Genomic DNA, 25985 nt, shown 5'->3' with positions numbered 1-25985 from the left:
CTCCCACAGACTGTGCTGGATTCTCTGGAAATCCTGCCCCTGGGGCTCACCCCTGGAAGGCCCAGATACCTGACAGCTCCTTAGGCATCCTGGTTTCTGGAGCCAGAATTAATCGTCCAGTCTAACCCGGAGCTCCACCAGGCCTTGTGGTGATGTCAAGGCCCCAACACCTGATGCCTGTCGATTGCTGAGGGCTACCTGTGGACACGGGGCTATCACTAACACAGCTGTCAGTGGCCCCAGGGGGTGGGGAGAGACAGACACCAAGAGACAGAGAGCTGTTTCTCCACGTGGCCTGAGGGCACATAACCACAGACCTGAGTTGGCAGGACATCTAAGGTCTGTGGGCTGGAAGACGGAGGTCAGGGAAGCTTTCAGGAGCAGAGCAGGAAGAGTTATAAGAAGGCAACAAAGGGGACACAGAGGACCAGAAAGACCCCAAACTGGGGTGAGACAAAGTCAGGGAAGAGATGCTTCAGGGTCATTTGGGGTTGGCCCTGGGTGTCTACAAGGACTTCAAATGTACCGCACATACAGCAGTTCGAGGGCGGCAGTTCCAGCAGCAGGAATCCTGGTCTGGGTGCTGTAGGCTCTATCCAGTGCTGTTGTTCAGTGGCCTATGTGGCTGGGAGCTGTAATGGCTGTAGGAAAAGTGTGCAGGCAGACACACGACTCATAGGTCACAGTCAGAAGCAAGCACAGACACAGATCGTGTGTCTTTATTTTACTTCTCTTCTCACTGTCATCTCAGACTCTTGGGACCTGCCCTCAGGAGAGGCAGCAGCCTTGGACATTGAAGAGCTGGCCATACACTGGCCACAGCCATGTCCTTACTGTGCTTGTGAGACTGGCACACACCAGTGATCTCAAGGACCACTGAGGACACAGCCAGTGCTCAGGGTCACCTGAGTTCGGACAATCAGCCTAGGGTTGGGGAAGCTCACTTGGTGATTCATCTAGTGGTTTTGATTCTGGTCAACCTGATTGCAGGGGGGATTCCATTTGAGGGCCTCTGGACCTGCTTCAAGGCCCACAGCACATGACTGCCAGGGGTGGTTGCTGTTCTCTAGCCTTGGCCTGGCTGGCTCTTCTGTCACGAGGGGTAGAACTGCCTGAGCAGCTCCTTCTTATTCACCTTGCCCATCTGGTTCCGTGGGATCTCTTCCACCAGTAGGAGCTCTGAGGGCACAGCATAGGGGGCCAGGACACCTCTGCAGAGACAAGCACAGCCTGAGAGGACAGCACCCCACCCTGAGAAATGTAGGTATCCGGTATACCCAGAAGCCATCGCGGTCACGGCCTGACTGTGATGGATGGCAACAGGACCGCTGTCTTCCCTCTGGCTTCCTGCAAGGTCAGGTTGGAGGCAGCAGTGCTGTGGGTGAGAACACACTGAGAGGAGGGAACAGGAGAAGAAAGTGAGCCCTTTCCTCATCCAGCCCTGGGGGTAACTGACCACAGGCTTGCCTACTGCCATTCTCTCCAAAGGTGACCCTGGCACAGCAGAGTGGCTCCTGTAGATGACAAGCATGGTCAACTACAGACAAGTAGCTTTTGGGCCGCCATCAGGACTTAATCAGAAGGGAGGCATTCTTTTTGGTAGGAAAGGCTATGGGTCCTGTTCTGAGGTGACACTGAGGTGGGGATGAGCCCTGCAGATGTTCTCCTGCTCTGCTGCATGGACAACCCAACCAGAGATCATGTGTAAGGCTTGGGGCAGAATCCCGGCCTGCCCCAAGTTCCACGGACCAGAGAAATGGAGACTTTATCCAGGGTTCTAAGGGATACCTCCAGGATTCCACAGGCATTTTAACTGCAGATACAATTTTCAGTCTTAAGTGACTCATGGCCATTGATGTCACACTTTGTTCCTACCTAGGCCTGGCTTACCAGCTCTCATGCTCTTGTGTGACAGCCCTCTGAGGTCATCTGCAGTGACTGCTCAGACCCCCCAGCAGGGCTGTCTGGGGCACCGTGGCACTTGAGTCTTGCTTCTCCAACCATCTGGGCCATGTCCCTTGGTTCTGGGTGGACTGGCCTCACTCCCTATGACTTTATCCCACAAGGGATTCTAGCGCATCCCCTGTTCCTAGCTTGTGCTCCCCATTCTTCCTGGTGCCCCCATCTTTCTCCTCTTGTCCTGTTAAGTTTACCTGGCCCGTGTATTTCTATGTGTAGAAACTGAACTGGGTAGGTTTTTACAGGGAACTCCAGTGCAGTGTAATGCGGGGACTGGGTACAAACCTCTACAGTTGGCTGAAGTGACCGGCTGGCACCCAGATCCAGATAGAGGCCCAGCATGCCCACTGTCTGGACTCCCAGCCCCATCATAAGAAATATTACTCCCAGATGAACTGTATGTCCTGAGGGGACTGGGAAGAGGTGGTAGCGAGTTCTTGCCCCTGAACACAGGAGGAAATGTCCAGGCTCAATTGCAGGGGTCCTCAGAGTCCCTCCCTCAGCTCAGGAATGTTCCCTCCTCTCTGGTACTGCTAGACTTCCTGCAAGTGATGCGAGCATCCGGAAATGCACGTTCTGTGTCTACTGAACTGACAGCAGGCTTCCACTCTGTAAACACCACGCGCCACACGCCTGGGTTTCTGAATGTTTAACCTCCTGTTTCTGGTGTAAGTGCCACACGATCTTGATGTGTTGGCTCTTTTGTGAATAGGACCTAATTTCCAGCATTTGGTTAAGCATTTTGTGTCTGTCTGACAGGAAACTGGTCTGGGTTTCTTGTCTGGTTTCCGTAGCAGGGTCGTGGGTGCCATGAAGTCAGGTGGGAGTGTCCCTCCTAACTGGAATGAACTTGTATGCACTTTGGGGAGTGTCCCCTGAGATGCTCTGGGTCTGGCATTTGCCTTGTGGATATTTAGGTGAGATTCAGCTTCACAAACACGGAGCTCTTCAGCCCTGGCTCTTGGATTAGTTGCAGCAATTTATGCATGTCACTGGTATTACCAACTTCAAGGAGGACACACTTGGGGCTGTGTGGACCTCCTGACGATCACTGGGCTGCTGTGAGGTGTGGGGTAGACCTCACAGCAGGTAGATGACACAGATGGACACAGTGACACCTAGGTTCTCTGTGTTCCTTCTCTTTCCCATATCAGCCCAGGCTGGCCTTGAAATTGTTATATAGCCAAGACTGCGTACTTAAACTCCAGGCCTGGCCGCTGTGCCCACTTCTTTTTCAGTCATCATGGAGAAAATTGGATTCTTTGTCAGTGTCCTCTCCAGAAACCACTTCTTTCTGGAACTTGTGTTAGCAACCTCAGGATGAGTGCTAACTCTCTCTCCTTGCCACCCACCTCTCCAATGGCAACTGTACAGCACTGCTCTGTAGCCTAAGACAGTAGGGTCACCAGCAGCAAGCAGCATCCACCAAGCATGGACTTGGCCATCGTACAAAGGTGAGGACTGCTTGGCAGTACAGCCCTTGCAGGTGTCCTCACAGGAGGAGCACCGGGGAGCTCAGACACTGTTCTCTGGAGACTGGGCAGGGCTGGGGTTTCAAGTGGAGATATCTCCTCAGGTCCCCAACCCCAAGAAACAACTGGTGGAGTGGCTACCCACTGTGGGGACAAAAATCCCTTAGGACAGCTCAGCAATGCCTGGCGACCTTCCCTGCACTGCCCTCTTCTACACAGCTACACCTTCCCGGACGCTCTAAACCTCATCCCCTCATAGTCAGGTCTTCTTATGCTCACCATGAGCCTGAATACCCATGCCAGGAGCCTGACTTCAGAGGCAGACACAGGCTCTGAGGGGAAACACTCAGAGTGCAGGAGCCACCAACTTGTGCCATGGACACAGACCAGGCCAATGTGGGACCTCCATCCAACAACCACAGTGGCTCTCAGCAGAGGATGCCTGGTGCTTTTCTTCTCAAAAAAGTAATTGTTTAATCAAAGCAGCAACCGGCCAGGCAGACTGCTGCCTTTGCTAAGCTACAGAGCTCCAACTGTGATTTTGCGAATCCAGGGGAATCGGTAATTGCCCAGCTGTGTGGCCCTGATGAAACGAGGACTCCTGCTGCGTGTGAAGTCTCGTTGGACGAGCCAAAAATAGTCTTACACACAGAGAAGGCAAGTTGGGGTGGGGGCCGTGGGAGCAAGAGGAGACACAGCAGAGTGGAGGGAACTCAGATTTAAAGGAAGAACCTGAAGGTCTCCTCACAGTGGAAGCTGTGAGAGTCCCTTTCTGTCCTGAGAGTCCTGGGAGGATACTAGAAATCACCAGGGGCTAAGATGAGAGAAACAGGAGTCTACCACAAACAACATAGGGGGCAAAAAAGCCAGTACAGTATGGTGGCAGTGGTGGCACACACCTTTAATCCCAGCACTTGGGAAGCAGAGGTAGGCAGACCTTTGAGTTGGAGGCCAGCCTGCTCTACAGAGAGAGTTCTAGGACAGCCAGGGCTACACAGAGAAACCCTGTCTCAACACTGTCCCCCACCAATCCTCAACGAAACAAAACAAGATAAGTATCTACAGGAACCAGGGAGAATCCATCCCTATCCTGGGTTAAGGCACTCCCAGGCTTTGAAGGCCCCACGGTAAGGTGTGAGGCACCTAGGCCGCCCTCAGAGCTGCGGGGCCCAGACCATTCTGTGGCAGGCTGTGCAAGTCTGGCCAGATAGGGAGGGGTTACTCAGTGCAGCACTGGATTGTCAGGTAGTTTCTGGGAGTCCTCAGCCTCGAAATGATTTGGGGTTTATAAGTTGATACCAAAATATCTGCCTCTGTCCCAGGAGCACAGACAGACTCTCCTCTCCTATTACTGCCTCCCAACTTGGTTTGCAGCAGAGGCCCTTCCAACTGCCAAGTCTACATTTAATGAGGGAAGAGACAACACCACTTACAGGTCACACTGCTAGGCTTTTCAGTTTCATCCTCCCCACATCCAGCCGTCCAGCCCCAGGACAGGCCCTTCTGTCCCCGATTCCTTAGATGCCCTAGAACCCAGGACAGTCCCTTTAGTCCTACCTGGCCCACTCCTTGAGATCCCTGTGGGACAATGAATGTCCTTCTTGAAGAACTACCACAGCTGTGACCCGCTGGCCCCATGTCAGATCCGGAACTCCAATTATAGCGACATCTGAGGATAACAGAACAGGTTGGGGACACCTGGGAAGGCCCCGATGACCACAACAGGCTGAACAGCATGCATGAATGTGTGGTAATGCCAGGTTTTTGGCTGCAGCGCCCGATGACCCTTACAGGAGTGGGGAGCATCTCTAGGGGCTCAGCCTGCTCTTGCTTGGTCTGTAGAGCAGCTGTGCATTCTGGCCAGGCCTGCAGGCCACTCTAGTGCAACAGGGAGCACCATGGTGCTGTGTGCAGGGGACGGAGGGAGTGTAGATACATTTCACAGGATCCCTACTAGCAGGCAGAAGAGAGTCTGGTCCTTAACAGTCCAAACCTTAAATAGAGCAGAAAAGGGGCTAGAGAGATGGCTCAGAGGCTAAGAGAACCGACTGCTCTTCCAAAGGTCCTGAGTTCAAATCCCAGCAACCACATAGTGGCACACAACCATCTGTAATGAGATCCGACACCCTCTTCTGGTGTGTCTGAAGACAACTACAGTGTACTTACACATAACAATAAATAAATCTTTGGGCCAGAGTGAGCAGAGGTCCTGAGTTCAATTCCCAGAAACCACATGATGGCTCACAACCATCTGTACAGCTACAGTGTACTCATATACATAAAATAAATAATCTTAAAAAAAAAAAAAAGAGTAGAAAAAGGAGACACTGTGTTGTGGGGCCAGAGGTCACCATCCACTCACCTGTGATGCTGGGGTGGGCCAGCAGGTGCCGCTCGATCTCCAGGGCACTGACTTTATAGCCTCCAGTCTTGATGATGTCCACTGATGTACGCCCTCGGATCCAGTACCTATCATCCTTGAACACGGCGGTGTCTCCTGAAAAGGAGTTTCTGTGACAGCTCTGGACAATCTGTCACAGGAGACTTCAGTACTCCTGATTATCACCCTCAAGAGTCCCCAGGGATGGCACGTGTCCTTCCTTATTCTCCATTCCTATGACATTGGCACCTGGCCCAGCCAGCAGTGGGGGTGGAGCCCACCAGAATCCATGGCATGCTGGGAACTTACTGGGCCACTGGATTCTGTCAGAGCAATCAGAAACAGGGTACACTGTTTTCAAAAGAGCAGCAAACAGTTTGTGGCTTTTGACCCTGACCTCTGGTTCACACAGACACATGCTGGGTACCGTCGCACTCTTACCCACGAGCCTCTATCATCCCACCTCGGATAGGTGCTGGATGAAAGCATGATCTTTTTCAGCTCCTTCTCTAACATGGGGATGCCCTGCAGTAAATGTCTTCCTGCTCTTCTGCCCTTGATCCTCACCAGCCCCAAACAGCCACAGTGCCCTTTCCCCTAAGCAAAATAACTGTCTCACTTGCTCCTTCCACACAGAAGCATGGGGCCTGGTGAGCTTGTTATGCCCCTCAGAAACCCTGACAGTGCCAGGAGCAGGGGCCAGGCTGGAGCACAGGGCTGTGTTTCTGGCCAAGGCTTCCTCCTGCACACTGTTTTTGCACATTAGTGCGGGTGCATGTCCATGCACACACATTTGCATGATTATGGCTGTGTGTAGGCATGCAGATGTCAGCAGCAGCCCTGACAGCAGTGCGAGGCCTCATTGTCTGTTCACACGCTCCCTGCACTCCCTGTGGGTTATTAGCTGGAATAAATCATAAATATTTCATTATACATCACGCGGTCCGACACGGGAAGGCACCATCCATCACCTCACTACTCCCTGGGACTTGCAGTGCAGAGCACACTCCAGTCTATTAAACAAGATAGATGGGTGGCCTGGACAAGCTCAGGGCTTATTTATGGAAGAGAAGGAAGAGGCAGGCCCCTGAAGCAAGGACTGGCACTGGATAGTTCTCTCTTGTGTGGTAGCTCTATGTGTGGCAGGTGGCAGAAGAGTTGGATGGGCAGCCTCAGCCTAGACCAGGATAGGCCTTGGACAATACTGACTGAAGGGAAAGGACCCAGTATGGGCTACGGGGTATACAGGACTTGCCCTGGGTCCTAAGGGACCCTCTGTCTATGGGGTATACAGGACTCGTCCTGGGTCCTAAGGGACCATCCATCTATGATTCCTTCCCATTTCTGTTGTAGCTCTGGATCCAGCTGTGTCCTTCAGACTGGGAAGCTCCGTCTTCCATTGGCTTCTCCTGCCCTGTACGCACAGGCTGCTGGCAGCCTACACTGAGTCCCAGCAGGAAGCTCTCTGATGCTGTTCCTTATGTCATGGGCTTCCACTCACTCTAAGGTGCAGCACAGCCGAACTACTGCCTTGCCCTGAACATGGCTTCTCTTTTTGGCCCTGCAGGAATACCATACTGCCTACTGCAATGCTCCATACCCTCTTCCCAAGCCCCGTGTTGTTAAGTTTGATCAGGTCAGAGGCCCCGGGATAAGGGATTTTGCACATGTGGGCTCTTGATTTGGGGCCATGCCCCATGCTGCTACTTTCTCTCTTGAGGAAAGTGATGTAGGCATTGCTGGCATGGTCTACTCTCTAGGCAGATCCTGCTTCACACCGCCAGTGCTTGAGGACTGGTTCTTGCTTGTGATATGCAGGGTCACGCATTTGGGGAAGTCAGAGCAATTGCTCCCTAGGGAGGAGATGCTGTGGATCAGGGAACATGGTCAGCTCTCTGTGCAAAAGGCCAGAGTGAGAGGGAAAGGTGAGACCAGCAGCAATGGCCCTGAGGGGAGAAGGTACTTATGTCAGCAGGACTGGGAGGAAGGAGTTAAGAACTGAACGCCTGGTTATGACTTACCTTCAAACCTCCTTGATATGCCATCCTCTCTAAGCTTGCGATGTGTTACCTCACAATCTATCTATATGACTCTGTAACTAATAAAGGCCACACCCGGGTTTTCCCTCTGCCCAATTCCATCCTGCTAACAGCTCATGATTTTCTACAGCCGGCAAGACCTCAACCCTAGCGTGCTTTCAGCTCTGACAATGCTGACTAAGGAGTCCGAGCCACTGGGGTGTGCTTAGCCTTCATCAACCTTGGCCTTGGAGACAGCCTTTATAAATCTCTCTAGCTGGTGCCTGTCCCCAGGTGATAGGCAGGAAGAGAGTGCTGGGCTTTTGCAGTGCTCTGCCCAGATGTTAGCACACAGAGCGTTGGCAGCCCAGGCCCCTGTCTCTGCTTGGATGACTGGATTCCATCCTGCTGGACAGTCGTGCTCATGGCAGGGTCGGATGCAGGGCATGGAGCTGAGGTCTGCCATCAGAGCCTCCACCAGAGCATGGTCCACGTCTTCCGTAGCGTGGTGCAGTGGCAGCTCCGTGGTTCTGGCCATATCTGAGTCTGAGGAAACTCCTCTCTCCAGGCCACTGGGTGTCCTTGCACAGATGCTGATGCCAAGGTCTGGCAAGCTGTGGGGAACTGTGAGCTGTAAGCGGCACGGCACCAGGTGGAGGGAGAACCTGGGTGTGGTCTCCATGGCTGTCCACAGAGTGGCTTCTGTGGATAGATCACTAGCTTAGAAAAGTTAGCAAGGCAAGGAGGTTTGAAGGTGAGTTTATAACCAGAGGCTCTTTACTTCTTCCTCCCAATATGCTGCTGATACGTTCTTCCAGCCAGAGGCGACACTAAGCATTCAAGGGGATACCACAGTCAATGTCCTTATAAAAACAAAGGTTTGGAATTCAGGATGCATGAGAGTGTATTGGAGGGGACCCTAATGTTGGTGTTTCAGACACCAGAAGCAGTATCCCATGGCCAGCCAGCCATACAGGCTGAGCTGCTTTTGCTCCAGGGCACTGTGCTAGGTCCTTACTTGATATGTGGCAGAACATCAGTGTCTCCACACAAGAACTATTCTAGATGTGCCCTGCGGTCTCACTATGCTGGGTTCTGGGCTATCTCCAGAGACTGAAAGAAGGAACAACTGACTACCTTGGTTTCCTCTCATGGGTGGGAGCAGGAAAGAGCACCCACCATTCTATTCATAATATCCACAAGGCAGAGTGCAGGGGCCACACCCTTTCCAGGTCACCAGGTCTCTGGGAGGAAGGAAATGTTACCATCAGAAGGCTACCCTTGACATTGGCATGATGAGGAGGCTAAACAGACTGGCATGGCGCTAAGGGCCATCTTCCATGATTGCAGCCTAACTCTGTCAGGCTACCTCAATGGCTGAGTTGTCTTTACACTGGGGCATCAGGAGGCTGGCTCTTTCTAGTCAGGCTACCTCACTGTGTCCTACAGCAGAACCCTCACTCTGTCTGTGCCCTTGGGGAGAGGGCTTCATGTCTCAGAAGAAAGCCCAGGAAACTCCCTGGGTTCTGAGGCCCTGCAGGATCCTGCTAGCTGAGATCTCCAGCAGAGTCATCCTCACACTGCTCACGTGCTCCTCCCAGCATAAGTGTGCCTTAGCCTGGTATTCCTCCCCTCCTGTGCGACCCCTGGCTGGGACCTTCATAAGATCCCTGGGACATCACAACCTCCAGCAGCCTCCTGATGCTCTACTGTCTTCAGCCAATTCCTTAGAAATTCACCTAATTTGTGACTTTTGACTTGTTAGTGTGAGGCCATTTTGCCCTCCAGCTTGTCCTGGCCTGTTCAGTACAACCCCATTACCAAAGGCCAAAGTAATTAAGGCCAGGGAGGCCAGGGCAAACAGCTAAGGAACAGGCTCCAAGCACCTAGGAGACTAGGCTGCTGGGCTGGGAGTTAAAGACAGAGTCTTCATTTTGAAACGTACATCAAACGAGTTAAGTAACTTTTACTTTTTATAACCACATATTTGTCAGAAGGCATTGATCTGGATTTAGCCTCCTTGGTCTGACCTCATGTGTGTATCGAGGGGATTTTGTTCCTACAGAGACAGCATGCAATCAATAAAATCTTATTACATGGATTTATGCACTGCTTTCAAACCCAGTGCTAGTTCATGTCTTTGCCTTAAACTGTAATTGAAAATAAATCTGTGATGCTTGGATTCTGGTTTCTGGATGCAAGAATGGAGAGGGGCAGTGCCTTCGTCAAGGGGCCTTGTCAGGGACGCTGCACACCACCTCCTGTGGTCACTTCACTCTGGCTAGGGACCCTGTGAACAATAGCACAGCATCCACTCTGCTGAGGACCGAGGGCTGCAGGCCTGGCCTGGTGCCAGGCATCCACAGGCAGCTGCAGGATGACATTCTACACTTGGGATTCTGGTTCTCAAAGCTTTGGGGGCTCAGGACTACCTGCCCTCTGGCTGCTCTTCACAGCTGCCACACTCCTGTCTCCCAGCAGCTTCAATTCCACCTGGGCCTCTCTTGTCTGACAGAGGAGGTGGCTGAGGTAGGGAAGAGCAGGCATCATGACCCTAACAGAGGGTGTGCCTGTGGCAGAAGGGAGCCAGCTGTCACTGACACTGAAGCAGAAAGCCTCTGAGACCCGAGAATGGGGGCCAGGACCTAGAGAGCCACTAGAAGGAGCAGGAAGCCAAACAGAAATGATAATTTCCCAGGATCCTAAGCCTCACCAAAACCTGCCTGGGACAGTGGCAGAGCACACACAGCTCGACACCCCAAAGACACGATCAACAATAGGCTACTTGTTTGGTTTTAAAGGCATCAATCTTAAAGTAGGAGAAAGCAGAGGAAATTTTTATCTCAGAGGTTGAATGTCAGAAAGCAGGCAGGCAGGTGGTGAAGAACTGGAGGGCCTGGCAGGAGCTCCGTGTGGCAAACAAAGAATGCACACATGTATATTACTGCAGGCCTTGGGCTCTAGATGCTCTGGGAAGAACGGTGGGTCCTCAAGGACTATAGAAGCCTGAGACCTGCAGATCCTGGCTTCTCCAGCACAAGCAGGCAGCATCCACCAGCCTGAGCTTACCAGAGCAAATGCTGCATGTGAATGACCAAGCTGTGGAAGCTGTCTTTGGGAGTGGGGTCCACCAGAGGATGGCAGGGTGGGAGTAACCAAGTGGCAATGACAGGTCATCCTCTGTGAATGGGGTCAGCATCCCTGAACCCACCAGCAACACTTAGAGAAGAGGGTGGGGGAGGGTGTGGTTGCTTCCACACTTAAGTACTCTGGAGTCTTGGGTCTTCTGGGCTATGGCTGGGCTGCCTGGGCTGTGAAGGTCTAAGCCATGGATAGACACATAACTCAGATTTTAAAACGTTTGCAAACTCCTGCCTGGAATTCATAGCTCATTGTGCAGGAACAAACCAGGGACACATACTGTCAGCCCTCACACCATTCTAGCACCAGGGGAATGAGGCCACTGTCCTGTGGACCTGGCCTGTTTTGTCCACACATAACACTGAGCCAAGGGACTTGCCATTGAGAACAAAGCACAGAGAATCCCTTTTCCTGTATCCACCAGTCAGGAGGTACTGATGCCTTCCCAACCTCCCAGGTGTCAGTCACACAGCAAGGCAAGGGCAGGAAGCTCAACATTCAGAAATGAAGACCCTTACATGCTTCTACTGGCTGTGATCACGCTGAACAGTCTTTCTATGGGAAGACTATTAACCAATCAACAATTGATTAAAAACTAATGATAACCTTTAGAGGTTGCACTGGAGAAGCCATTCAGTAGAGCTAAGGAGACCCCTAGCAGCACTTGGTGCTAACCCTCAGCAAGCATGCACAGAACCTCACGGAGAACTTGGCACACATGGAGAGCAGAGGGGAAAGATTGCTCAAATGGCAGTGCAATTAGGGATGGATATTCACTTCCCTGTGTGCCTATCGTGGCCAACACAGGTTATGTGGTGGGTGGTGGGCAATTCCATTATCAGTGGGTGGCCTCTTCCAGGCTAAGCTTTGGCTTCTGCATGTCTCATCCCCATGGAAACCCAAGTGAGGGGCAGCACAGCTTGTCTGGAGGATTCCAACCCCCCAAACACCCAGTGCCTTTGGGGTCTTGTTAACTCCTGTCCTCCCTGCTGGTGCCTTGCTCTCTCCATGGCACAGCATAGCACAAACTGCCAGCCATATGCAATTACTGTGGCATGAAGGAAAGGTTGGCTCCCAGCCCAGGTTTTGGCTGACTCCAGTCCTGCAGGCAGACGAGCAGCCTCTGCCTATCGCACAGGGGGTTCATAGGTCCTGACTCACGCGATGCCATTGCTATGGAGGGTATGCGTAAAGGTCAACAGGTTACATCAGAAAAACATTTACAGCCATGTGTTTAAGACACTTCGCAGCCTGGGCCCTCCAAAAGCACGTGATGGCTTCGTGTAGATCAACAGGAAAGGGCAAAGTCCCCAAAGCCAGCCACACACAGAAGACCACAACAGAGCCCCAAACAGAAAGACACACACAAAGCAGGACACAGATATGAAGGAGGGACAGCGGGACATGGTAGGTTTGTTCTGGCTTAGAAGTTGCTGGTGACTTTCCTCAGATCAGGGTTCTGTTCTCTAAGGAGCTCCACAGCGGGTATGTCCCCTTGCAGTGTTATTGGTAACTACCTGGTTCCTATGCACATGAATGGAATTGACTCATGGCGCCTAGATTCCATCCCCTCTGCTGTAGGGACCTGGATGACTGGCTCTTTAGCCTTGGTGGTCCTTAGGTGGCCCAGAAGAGTTCCTGTTCCCTTCTATTACCCACCGAGGACAGCCTACCTCCAGACTCTAGGCTCACCCATGACTGCCTGCCTGAGCTCCAAACTCCAGGCAGGCCATGTGTTCTAAACAGTTTGGTTGGAAGTCACAGAGTTAGGAGGACTAATTTTGGCAACAAGGGAGGCCTTGGCTCCTTTCTGAGAAGCCACCAACCTTGTGAGTTCCTCTGCATGTTCTCTGGGACAAAAATAATTGCAGAAAGGAAGGTGGAGACAGTGGAGCAGTGGGATAGGGAGTGACCCTCCTCTCATCTTGACCCAAAGGATGACCTGGGAGAGGCTATGGAAGAGCTCTTCTCAAGAGCCTGGGGCAGCCTTTCTCCAGCTTGTGCCACAATCCGAGTGGCAGGAGGGACAGCTAGGGAAAGGGTTAAGTTTAATTTATCCTGATTTCTACTTAATATCATGCTCTCCCCGTAGGAGCGGCAGCTGCGAGCTGATTGCGCGCTCTCATTATGCAGCCTGTATCGCTAATGGCCTGTGACAAAGGCTTGCCAGCTCCCGGCCTTACCCCCGAGAGCCAATTAAACACACACACTCCCTTCCTGTTTGCAGCACGTTACAATGAAATTAAACTGAATTTCAAAATCGTTTTCTCCTGAAGACATCTCTTTACAATAATTAATGCATGCTATTCCTTCTCAGCAGAGAGGCCCACCCGGAGCGCTCACTGCCCACGTGGCCCCTGCTGCACCCCAGGGCTCCATGAGTCCCAACATCAGTAAGACCTATAGGGCTTGCTCCCTGTGTTTTTAACGGGAAGAACACAGCCTTTTATCCAAACCTAAACATAAAAGAAGGTGACCACAAAGCAAGTTGGGATCCCCGCAGGGACTGTGCAGAAGGCTGCTGGAGGGGCCTGCTAAACGCAGGATTCACTCAAAAGCAGGGTTTCCTAAATACTGCATTGGAGGGACAATAGCGGGAGGTTTGTTTCCTCCAGATAGCTGGCATTAACCAGGATGTTTACAGAGGGAACACTGGGGAGCCGTGTGTTATATGCTTACCACTTTCTATCCCTGATCTACTGATATAATCACGATATAATCACATCAAGTTCTCCAACACTGAGCTGGTGACACTCTGCAACAGTGGTATCTGCAGAGCCCACAGGGCAAGCCCAGGAGCTTGTGGGTCTCAACTTGTGGTCCATGGGCACTCCCTGGAGGTGTTGGATTGATGCCCCCACCAAGCTAGAGTATACTGACCCAAGGTAGCCAGGACAACACATGCTTCCAGGGCCACCAGACTGAGGGTCACATTTGACACTTATAGACTGTCTCCTCCTTACCTACAGATCCTACTTCTTTCCAATGAGCCACAGTACCCAGGCACATGGCCCCCAAAAGGCTTTGCCTCCCAAAAGAACATGGTCTAAACCGCCTCTGTTATGTGGGCCAGGATGTCACATGGAAAACAGGCCTTTCTTGTTGAAAAGTATTACCTTAAGAACTAGAAGAGAAAGCATATTCTCAAAATGTTAGAAATATACAAGGGCAAAAAGGAAAAGAGACCAGAACACTGACCTCCTGAGGTCAGTGCCTCATGTGATGGTGATGAACTTCAGGTAAAAACATACCAACAGACAGACACAGCGAGCAACTCCAGCACAGCCATATTATCCTTAGGATGTGAGATTCCCATAAGATACAGAGGGGTCTCAGGGGACTGACACTCAGGTGGAGAAGTTACAGTACATTCGGTGTATCTCCCAGCCTGCATGAGCTACTGCCCTCACCCATGAGCCCTCCAGGCCACGCAGAAGAGAGCAAATAGGAATATGCAACCTGAAACTGCTTCTACCCCATGGTGGGAAAGGGCTTTACAGAGCAAGAAGAGCAGTACGGTGCCCAAGAGAACAGGAAGTCCCGACCTCCAGGGCAGTAGGACCACAATCATCTGGCATTAACATTAACCACTTTGGCAATGTGGCCAGCTGGCAGAGGACAGGGCTCCAGGCTCCTTGTAGGGCAGTTGTCTCAGACCCTCTCCAGTAGCTGGCAGGAGGCTGAGATATTCAAAAGGGTGTCAAATAGCAGCCTCCAAATGGCCTCTACCTTCAGTGGGAGGTTCTGGAATGCACAGGCTGAGAGACACCAACATAGACTAGGCCCTCCTCCACCTCAGTCCCCTCTGCCACTTCAGAGCGTCATCCTACCTGTTCTGAACCAGCCATCTGAAGTGAAAGCACTTTTCGTTTCTTCGGGCTTATCCCAGTATTCCCGAAACACAGAGGGCCCTCTAACTAGCAGCTCCCCTTCCTTTTCCTCAAACCCTGGGGTCACCTGTAAAAGGGAGGAGATACGCAGGTCAGAGCAGGGCAGCACTGGGGTCTCCACAGCTCCTCTACCCGACTGGTGGCCTAGGCAGGCTGCTTCCAATTCCATCACAGACCAAATTATTTTGAAACCAGATAGTTGGAAATCTTTAAAAATTATGACCTTCAATGGGTAGACCTTGGTCATGCACAAGCCTGGGATCCTCCTCTGTCCTTGTCCTGAAGTTGAGGCCAGTGTCTGCCCACTCTTAAAAACTGTTCCTGAATCCCATTTCTACACACTCTCAGAAGCTGCGAAACATTTACCAGCACTGCCCAAGCAGCTGGTGGCTGGCAGCACCCTGGCATAGCCTCTGGGGGACAACAACAGCTTTGTTCAGAGTGACCGCACCAAGGGAATGAATTCCTGGATGTCAAGTAGAACGTGTGGCCACTCTAGCATTGTCATGGACACTATGTGTCTTTACCATGGGGCTTTTCTTTGTGGTCATGTATAATCTGGCTATGTAAGATCAGCACATACACTTGCACCCTGGATGTAATGCTTGAGGCTAGTAGTGAATGATGGGGTTGCTGCCTAACATGTCTGCTAATTTATACCTCTCATTGTTATTAGAGTATAAGCCCTCCACTTTTTTTTTCTTGACCCAGTGTCTTGTTCTATAGGACAGGCTGGCCTAGAACTTATTTATTTTTTTTTTAGATGTATTTATTTATATGAGTAGACTGTAGCTGTCATCAGACACACCAGAAGAGGGCATCAGATCCCATTATAGATGGTTGTGAGCCATTATGTGGTTGCTGGGAATTGAACTCAGGACCTCTGGAAGAGCAAGTCAGTGCTCTTAATCTCTGAGCTATCTCTCCAGCCCCCCTGGCCTAGAACTTATGATGTGTCGTGATACACACTGGTGGATGAAGGAGCTTGCTGACAAACCTGACAACCTGAGTTTCAACTCTGGAACCCATTCTGCAGGAGATTACCACTACCACAAGTTGTCCTCTGACCTCCACATGTATGTTGGGTCACATACATATGAGCACATGCACAAGTGCATATACATACACACATGCATGCACACATGTACACACAAGTATGCCCATTTTCCTGCCTCTATGAGGGCACAATGATATAAATCCTAATTGGAGAAACAGTGCAAGAAAAAGAAATGAATGCAAATTTGAAAAGAAGAAATAAAAGGGCTGCTATTTGCAAAAGACGAGAGGCATATGTAAAAATTCCCCAAATATTACAAACTCAAGTCAAACAATGTCCTTGAACTAGCGGGTGAACTTAGCCAAGTTTCTAGAGGATGCAGGATGCCCACCCAGAGCTACTGTGCTGCTACAGACTATCGGTGGACAACCAGGAACCAGCACTTGCACCTACTAGGTTATCTGAAACAGAAGGTAAGGAAAAGGAGAAAAGATAAGAAACATTTGAGCATGTCCAACAAACCATGACAGCACCTGCTTGCTGAAGATGGCGCACACAAAGGCAGGTCAGACCTAAGTGAATGGAAAGACACACATGGACTGGGGCTTGGTAATTGTTAATTCTCTACCCAGAGATATAATTCCAATTAAGAACCCAAAATGACTCTGTAGATACAGATAAGCTAGTTCTCGGGCAGAGGGGCTGGGAAGATGGCTCAGTAGATAAGCCCTTGCTAGGTAAAAGCCAAGTGTGGTTATGTGTATTTGTACTGCAAGCATGTGGCCATGTTTATCTGTACTGCAAGCATGTGGTTATGTGCATCTGTACTGCAAGCATGTGGCCATGTTTATCTGTACTGCAAGCATGTGGTCATGTGTATCTGTACTGCAAGCATGTGGTCATGTGTATCTGTAATGCAAGCATGTGGTTATGTGCATCTGTAATGCAAGCATGTGGGTTATGTGCATCTGTAATGCAAGCATGTGGGTTATGTGCATCTGTAATGCAAGCATGTGGGTTATGTGTATCTGTAATGCAAGCATGTGGTCATGTGTATCTGTACTGCAAGCATGTGGCCATGTGTATCTGTAATGCAACCATGCAGCAAGATGAGAGTCAGAGACAGGTGGATTCTTGCAGGTTGGAGGGCCAGCTATCTTGCTGTAAATGCTAGTGAACAAGAAGTCCTGCAAGATGGAGACAAGGACCAACACCTGAGGTTTTCCTCTGGTCTCCACATACCTGCGATGGCATGTGCATCCCTCCCCAGACACAAATAAAAAACTGGTGTGTGTAGGATTGTAGGGAGTAATAGCTCTGTGGTGGAGCACTTGCTGAGCAGGCACAAGTCCTGGATTTGATCTCTAAGATTGCAAAACTTAAATTCAAAAACTGACATTTGTAGTTAAAGTAACTGAAAGCAAAGGGTTAAGCTACTGACTTTTAAGACACTATAATGTCACAGGCGTGACATTACAGTGGCATGGTGTTGGCAATGCCCAATCCACTCAAGTATGTATAACTGACATTCACCAAGGTTGCGAAGGCAAGTTAAGGAGGGAAGTCGTCTGTTCAGTAGATAGAGTGGACCAGCGGGATAACCATATACAAAAATATCAGCAGTAACCTCCTCATATACCAGGCAAGATACACCTCAGACACCACAGACTTAACCCTGAATCAGGCTTTCAGAAGAAAACCTAAGGAAGAGTCTTTTAGTTCACAGACATGCTAACTGAAAGCTTAAGTCATGAAAAACAAACAAACAAAAAACAAAGCAGGCTTGACCAAATTACAAACCCGGATATATAACACACAGGAGAATTAAAAACCAAGCCACAGAATGGAGAAAATGGCAAACAATGCATCCAGACAGAACTCTTCAAATAGTACTCTCATGCCCTGCTCTGAGTCTCTTGTGGTCCGGACAGGCTAAACCACACCTGTGCCCCAGACCGAGCTCTTTCCCTAGGCCTGGTTTTCAAATGCTGGCGACAAGCCAGGTAAAAGGGAACAACAGAAACACACCCCTAATGTTCAGAAAACAGCTCCATAAAAGGATGAGAAGCCCAGGGATACCTCTATGGCAGATAGGAGGGTGTCTGTGATGGCGGACGACAACTTAGCCACTGGAGCTACACATGCTAAGAGCATAAGTGCTGGATACTGTCAGCACCCAGAGTGATGTTCAGGAACAGATTCCAAACACTATTGATGGTAGCATGTGAAGCAGCCCCATCCCCCCAGGAACCATTTGAGCAGTTCTCAGATATGCTGCATCATATAACAGCAGCCCCCCCCCCGGCACTAACCTTAGAGACAGAGATCCTTAGTTGCAGAAGAAAACATTGAAATTAACATTTATCAAAATGACTCATCAAGACCCAAGTCTGGAAACAACTGATGTTGGTCAGTTTTCTACTGCTGTGACAAGCTTCTAAGAGGACAACTAAGGGACAAAGGAATTGTTCTGCCTCCTAGTTTCCGAGGCTTTGTGGTCCAGGGTTACCTCGCTCCTCTTTTCTGGACCTGTGATGAGGCATCCTAGTAGATGCTGAGTGGACGAGCGCTGTCTACCTTAGGGTGACCGGGAAGCAGAGAGGGAGGAGCTGGGAGAGCTCACCCTTAGTGATTCATTTCCTCCAAACTGGCTCTATCTCTCAATAATGCCACCCTGCCACGATTCCATCAGGGGCTGAATCTACTGATCTGATCACAGGCCTCAGGGCGGACAAATACCTTTCTAAATACCTGGAGTCCCCCTGCCACACACAGCCAGTCAGTGCCTGGTTCATGCGGTGGGTAGGCAGCAGGGATGGGGATCTTTAACCAGGCATCACTGTGAGTCTTAATTTCAGCTTCTATACAGTAAGAAACAAGAAACATGTATTCCCAGGCAAGTGGCATGAACTAGGAGCACACCACTTTGTTAACCCTGAGGCACATGTCTGCCCCTCCCCCAGTCTCAGCAGGCTGCATTTCTGAAATCTGGCTGTGGCTCATCCACCATGATAACCTGGATTTTGAAACACAGATTCTATGGGCTCCTGAAGATGAGCAGTATCATCCCACTGGTACCATACCAGCTTTCCTGAAACCAGCAGCTATCACAGCATTAGCATCCAAAAACATAGAGCAGAGTCAGGGTCCTCAGGACACTGGCGCCCCAAGATTCTCAGTTCAATCCTGCTTAAAACCTCTCCTCAGACATCTCACGCAGGCTCACCGTGTCCAAGGCCACAGAGACAGACGCCCACCAATCCTGACTGGACTTAGTGCATACTCCAGCTATGGTATCACGATAGGACCATGCTTAGCAGCTACCATGAGAAACAAATACTCCACTCCTGGGAATGAAGCTGGATTCCCTCAAATCTCCAGCCTTAGTTACCAGCATGGTCTTCTCTCCACCCAGATCTGCTTTTGTGAGTCCATACATGAAGTCACAGGCAGGAGCCTTCAGCGCCCCGCTCGTCTCACTTAAAGATGCCCTCCACTACCACTCATGTTTCCCAAATGACTGCACGTCTCCTTTTTTTGAGATCAGGTCTCATCATGTAGCCGAGACTGACTTGGAATTCATAATGCTACTACCCCAGACTCCTGAGTGCTAGGCTTATAGGCACACACTGACATGCCCAGTATGCCCCCTTTAAAAGGCTGAGTGGTCCTCACAGTCCACCATGCATACTGGGTGCACAATCCATGCAGGTCTTTTTACTGAGCTCCATGCTGGCTGATGCTATTCACTGGCTATCATGAAGTGTGGCAACCATGGGCACAGCTTGTCATATTACAACCTCCCTTATACCCACAGAGATTGTTGGAGCTTGTCCTTTCTTTTGTCCCTTTTCTAATAACCACACTATTTTCCATGGTGACTATAATGTACTAACTTACATTCCCACGGTGAGCTCAGGTCCTCACCACTGTGCTTGAGTCTTTTGATGGCTGCCATTCTAACGGAGATTAGTCACTCTTATTTTGGCCTTTGCTTGGATTCCCTTGACAATTAGTGATATTAGTATTTTCTATACACCTGTTGAGCACATGCTTGCCATTTTGTGAGAAGTGTCTAGGTCTCCCGCCCTTTTCAATGGGTTGCTTATTTCCTTGCCAGTTAGTGGAGTTTTTTCTAGCTTACAGATGCTAGTTCTTATCAGATGTGTGGTTTGAAGGGATTTCCTCTCATTCTGTGACCATCTCTTCATAGGTTTTTCATGCCAGAAGCTTTCTAAATTAACCTAATCCCAGGAATTGATTTTGCTTTTGTCTGCTATGTTCCTGAAGTTTTATCCAAATGCCTCTGTCTAAAACTCTGTCACTGATCCTTCTGTCTTCTAGTCCTGTCAAAGCTGCTGGTGTACACTGAAGACTCGTTGACTCGGAGTTGGTTCTTTTATGCAGTCAGGTTTTGTCGGATGTTGGTTTGAGTTAGTTTCCCAGTGAGTGACCCAGACTTGCCTGGAGCTCACTGCACATGCCCAGGCTGGCCTCAAACACACGCCTCTTGCTACACCTCTTAAGTGCTGTGATGACAGTGGGCAGCTTGAGTCAAATCTTCTAGTACTGTCTTGAACAGTAACAAAGCAACAACAACAAAAGGTTATCCTTGACTTGTTTTCGACTGTGAAGGAAAACTAAAACCCTGCTCATTCAGGATGATGCTACCCAGAGTTTGTCAGATCTGCCTTGATGTTGAGGCATGTTGTTTATCTGTCTAATTTGCTCAGAAATGGTCATCAAGGGTCGCTAGATGTCATCAGATGTTTTTCTGTATTCTCTGAAATGACTCAAAATACAGAGAATATATAGACACACAGATAAGTGGCTGCCTGGGGCCCAGGGTGAGAGGACCGGGACCGTAGGGCAGGAATAGAGTGGCTACTGATGGGTACGGTTTCCAGAATGACAATGTGGCTCTAAGACTGATGGCAGGGAGCAATACACAGCTCTCACAGGTCCATGAAAACACCGCTGGGCAGGACACTTGCAGGTGAACTGTGCATGAACCACATCTCAACAAAGGCTTTAGAACCGGGGCCAGGCAGTAATAAACCACATAATTTGTTTTCCTGGGGGCAATGACAGGGAGACCTTGAGCTCCTGGGAGGGAACTAGGTTCCCAGAGAACGGGCAGGGCTCGAGGCTACTCAGGACTGTGCCAGTAGAGAAAGGCTGAGAAAACAGGAGAAAAGCTGGGGTGGGGTATTCCCCAAGTGCCCCATGTTTCCAAGCACCACTTCAAAGGGCTTGTGGGTAAGCAAGCCCTATGCCCAGAAAAAAGGTACTGAGTAGGGCAGAAGAGTTGGCTCAACAGTTAAGAACACTCACTGGCTGCTCTTCCAGAGGACCTGGGTTAGATTTTTAGCAACCACAGGTTGGCTTCCAACTGTCTGTAACTCCAGCTCCTGAGATCCAAAGTCCTCTTCTGGCCTCCACAGGTACTGGTAGGTACTTGGTGCAGACACGTATGCAGGCAAAACACTTATTGTTTTGAGTGCTTTGGGGTGGGAAGGGGGGGCACTGAAAAGCTAGGCTATCCGAAAGCCTGGCTGGTTGCAAACCACTTGCCTTTTGGTTTGAAGATTCCTCACTTGGGACCAGCTGTTTCCTGACTGGCCCTGAATACAGTGGCTAAGCACCCACATCTCATAGGAGGACACATGCCTGGCAGTGGTCATCCCCATCTGAAGTAAGAACTATTAGGTAATGGACCCCAACATCTGACCCTTCCATGTGGGGCAGGCACAGCAGTTGACACATCAGGGCAGATGGCAGAGATAAGGGGGTAGGGAAAGGAAAGAGAAAGGGGAGGCCAGGGTGCTGGTGGCCACAGGGGAGAAGGCAACGGCAGAGCTGACAAGAGTGACAGCTTGCCTGTGGAGAACTGATGAGGTAATTAAATTTTTTAGAGAAGCAAGTTTGCTCCAGCTATGGCCCACACTTACGGCTACTGCACCCTCAGCAAGACAGGCGGTGTTGAGGAAAGGCTCCGCTTATAGGGCAGCGTTATCCACAGCTGTGCAGCCATGTACTGTTCAAAGACCTCTGTTGTCCCTGGCTGGTGTTTGGCTCTCATGTATGCGAGCAATGTGAGAAAATAAAAATAAATAAATAAAGAGACAACGCCTGACACACTTGCAGGCCCAGCAGCAGGAGCCAGCTGGAGAGCTGAGGCCCATGAGACGTGTGTGCATCACTGCCAACAAAGCAGGCCTAGTGCATGGAGCATTCGCCTCTTCTACATCGAGGTGTCAGGCTGGGAGTCCTGGGAGCCTCCACTCTGCGGAGCCTGTGCAGCTGAAATGACTTCGGAGGGAGCCCTGTCCACGGGCAGGAAGAAACCCATGCAGTTTCTTCAGAGCCTCACTGACTGCCTAAGCTCCAAGACTCAGGAAGCTGGAGATAGGGAGCTGGCTAGTGGGACGCTGGCTGAGATGCATGGTGCCAAAGGTTCTGGGCTAAGCAGGTGAGGAAAGAGAGGGGTTCACACACAAGGACCAGGCCCTGTAGAGAGTGTTCCTTATGATTAGAAGTTCTTAGCTCTTTTTTTAAAAAAATGATTCATTTGTTTTTATTTTATGTGCGTTGGTGGTTTGTCAGCATGTATGTTTGCGTGAGGATGTTGAATCCCCTGGGACTCGAGTTGCCATGTAGGTGCTAGAAATTGAACCTGGGTCCTCTGGAAAAGTAGCCAGTGCTCTTAAAAACACTGAACTGTCCCTCCAGCCCCCCCAGTTCTTAGCTCTTAAAACCTTCAATCAAAGAAGACAACATCCCCCTCTTATTCACACTTGCCAAGTTAAAAGTCATGTATGAAGTTGAGATCCACTTTCCTGCAGATGAACACACGGGGGGCTCCAGATGGCACTAGTACCTGATGGCTCAATGCTCCCACAGGCCTAGTCTGTGAGGATTGCTGCTGGGCTGCCCCATGCTCCTTCTTCGTAAAATCATATCACCCCCTCAAAATGACCCCCAGAGATGGAGCTATGGGGAGGAGCAAGGCACACCCAGGATGAGCTCCCTCATGCTGTCCTGGGAGGGAATGGAAGACCCTCTTGGGTGAGACTCAGACACACTAGCACGCAACCCATCACACCACTCAGCCTCTCTACTGTCCAAGGCTACCCCACCCCTGCATGTTGAGGAAGACCTTCAAAAGATGACCTCACCTTTGTCCCCCTCTCATTTCCCTCTGCATGGATGGTGTAGGGGGAGCCCTTCTGCGGGTTTTCTGAGATGATGCGTACTTCCACTCCTGGCAATGGGGTCCCCACAGAACCTGTAGAAAAATGGGGGAAAGGTAGGAATTGGAGAGCTGCTGTCTTGGGTTTGGGCTGTGAGGAGATCAATGTTCTCTGTGGCAGCCTGTGCATGTATGAAGCCCAAGCCTCGCTGAGGTGATGGTAGCAGCTGCTGGTATACAATCAGAGTCACTGTTGGTCATGCGGCCTTGCCACTGCCATGTGGATCCTTCACTACTCCTGCCTGGTCAGGGAGAGCTGGCTACCATCTGGATGACCCAGAGAAGATTTCTATGAGGGGACAGATGTGTGCAGGGCCTGACTAAAGAGACCATGGGGGCATCCCAGGAAGGGCGAAAGGGCTAGTGGGAAAGTGGGAGGGGTTCGTGTTTAGGCACCTATGGTTTACTCTGTATACTGGGCTGCCCCAAACCTCAGGCATTACACTTCCTCCTGCAAAGTTGAGACAGACCCAGTTGGTAGGCATGTGTCCAGGAAGTCCCTGTGGTTCTGGACAATGCCCTGGGTTGAAGTTTCACTCTGCTGCTGACTTGGGGCCCTGAGCTCACATGCCTTGGTGTCAACAAGCACAACAGGAACAGGGTGGCAAGCAAAAAGGTCAGCGCATCCAGACATGAGGCCAATGTCCAAACACACCTTTCTCCTGAGGATTCAGTTTACATCTTTGCCACGCACACTCGTCTACTCCAGTCACATCCAAAATATCGGGGTAAAATCCTGATTAAGGATAAGAGGCAATAAGGATCCAAAAGGAGTTCTGTGCCTCCCGGATATTCAGACAGTCACTGGTATCTCCTAACTCAGACGTGTTCCAGATCAGTCTTTCCAATCGTCAACACGCCCTCATAATTAGGCATAAAGGTACCCCAAGAAATGATTCGTAAAAGGCTAAGATTGGGCATTGTTTCCTGGCCAACACAATATTTCCAACCTATCCTAGTTTAATACCAAGCTGTCCATAGCTTGGAATCTCTCTCAAGGAATATGCCTTGCCAGAGCTAGCAATAGAGGTCAAGCACATTCCTAAGAGCAATAGATAGTTCACAATAGTTAGAAATGTTTTACATATTAGAGAGTAATGAAGGGCTTCCACTCAAGGACATTAGCTAGAAGTGTTAGATTGGAACTCCCCACTACTTGCCTCCAGCAGGACCCAGAGAATTAGCATAGGAATACCAAATTAGCCCCAGCAGGGAGGGGCAGCATTGCTCTTCTGCCCACTTCACAAATGGATACGTGATCTTGGTCAGTAAGATCACTGACCTTGATATAGCGGTCATCTGCCTACGTGACTCTTGTCATCTGCCCTGCTTTCTGTATACCATATAAGCCCGCTTTTCACTTGGTGCAGGAGGACTTGGACTCGCATGTAGGACTTGCACTAGAACTTAGATGGATTAGGACTCAGATTCATGCAGTCTGCAGTCCCCCGGGCCCAGAACAATTGGGCCCAGGGGGATGCAGCACCAGTCTAGAGGAGATAGCTGCTGCTTTAGTCCCAGTGTGTTTTAGATGGCCTCAGATGTACCTTAACTGCTAAACTGCCAGATTTTTCATTCCTCTTTTACAATGACTGTAAAAGTCTGATGCCATTTTTAAGAAATACATTCAGATCCTGTACTTCATGTGTCGTCTCTGCCATCATTTCTTCGCCTACACCTTGTCAACCTGACTAGGACCCCATTTCTCCCGCTGGTTGAAGGAGGCCCAAATCAGTCGGCCTGCAGCACGTCTTCAGGACTTTATTTTAACCACTGTAGTTAAAAGGAATCTAACAGGACAAGTCTCCCAAACAGCAGCTCTGTGGACTCTGCACATACTCAGTATCTTGGGTTCAGCCTCCTGGTGAGCTCTGTTCGCTTGGTCCCTGTTTTAGATGAGGCATATGCCCCTCCATGGCTGACATTCCACTGCAGAGGGTCAGAGGCATGCCGATGGAGAAGCTGCCTAGGGCGGGGGTTGATTCTAGGTGTGTAGATGCTTAGGCTTCAACTCTAGTGATGTGAGTTACCCCACTCTAGTCAGAGAGCTAAGCAGCTCTGTCTTTTGGGCTGTAAGACTTTTAAAATAAGAGTGACTGGCCTGAGTGTGGTGGTGGAAGACTTTAATCCTAGTACTTGGGAGGTAGACCCAGGCAAATCTCTGTGAGCTGGAGGCCAGTCTGGTCTACAAAACAGGTTCTAGAACAGCCAGGGCTGTTACACAGAACAACAACAACAACAACAAACTTGTTCCAAAACAACAACAAACAAAAACAACAACAAAAAAATCAGAGTGACCAAGTGCGGCATAATAATCACGTCAAAGTGGCACAGCTGAGTGCAGTGAGGACCCAGGCAACCGTGCTGCCTCTGCCTCTGCCCTTCAAAGCCTCCTCAGCACCCGGGACACAGCCATCCCACCCGGGACACAGCCATCCCAGTGAAAGCTCCTTCCTACTGCTACCCAGTCTGCTTTGTCCCTGTGCATTTCCTGTTGCAGTGCTGCAGGTAGACGCGACTACATAAACTGTAGTCTTCTTAGTGGGTGGGGCTGTAGACAAGGATGTCTTCAGTGCCAATCTTGGGGACATTGTCTCTCCGCCCCATCATCTCAGAGTCCTCTGTCATCTGCTGGGCGCTTATCCACACAGCCTTCCTGGTGACCCTAGGACCATGAAGTCCCTCTTCAGTGCTGAGGCAGCTCCTGTCCTCTAGACCACCATGTTGTTCCCTCCCAGCCAGCATGTCTGCTAAAATCTAGCTGACAGGACAAGGCCTTGAATCCCAGGAATCTGACTGTTAAGACAAACTTCCAGCAATACTACCTAGCCTGGCATGTTTTAGTCAGAGGCTGTCTCGGGGAGTGGGGGGGGGGG

General features: G+C 50.3%; 1 protein-coding gene across 3 annotated transcripts in view; it reads right to left on the bottom strand.

The window, feature by feature from the left end:
- Positions 1-462: 462 nt before the first annotated feature.
- The window catches only part of Acsf3 (acyl-CoA synthetase family member 3), a 38554-nt gene continuing 13031 nt past the window's right edge, over positions 463-25985 (bottom strand). For 2 of the 3 annotated variants that reach the window (XM_031341698.1, XM_031341700.1), the window contains 5 exons: positions 23036-23145; positions 14801-14927; positions 5794-5928; positions 4989-5100; positions 463-1211 (listed from right to left, as the gene is read on the bottom strand). In XM_031341698.1, coding sequence (XP_031197558.1) covers positions 1094-1211; positions 4989-5100; positions 5794-5928; positions 14801-14927; positions 23036-23145 — 602 coding nt within the window. In that variant the 3' untranslated portion in view covers positions 463-1093. The other variant, XM_031341699.1, reaches the window with a different exon arrangement.

The sequence above is a fragment of the Mastomys coucha genome, unplaced genomic scaffold, assembly GCF_008632895.1.
Source record: "Mastomys coucha isolate ucsf_1 unplaced genomic scaffold, UCSF_Mcou_1 pScaffold22, whole genome shotgun sequence".
NCBI classification, from domain to species: Eukaryota; Metazoa; Chordata; class Mammalia; order Rodentia; family Muridae; genus Mastomys; species Mastomys coucha.
This window is presented reverse-complemented; position numbering and strand designations above follow the sequence as displayed.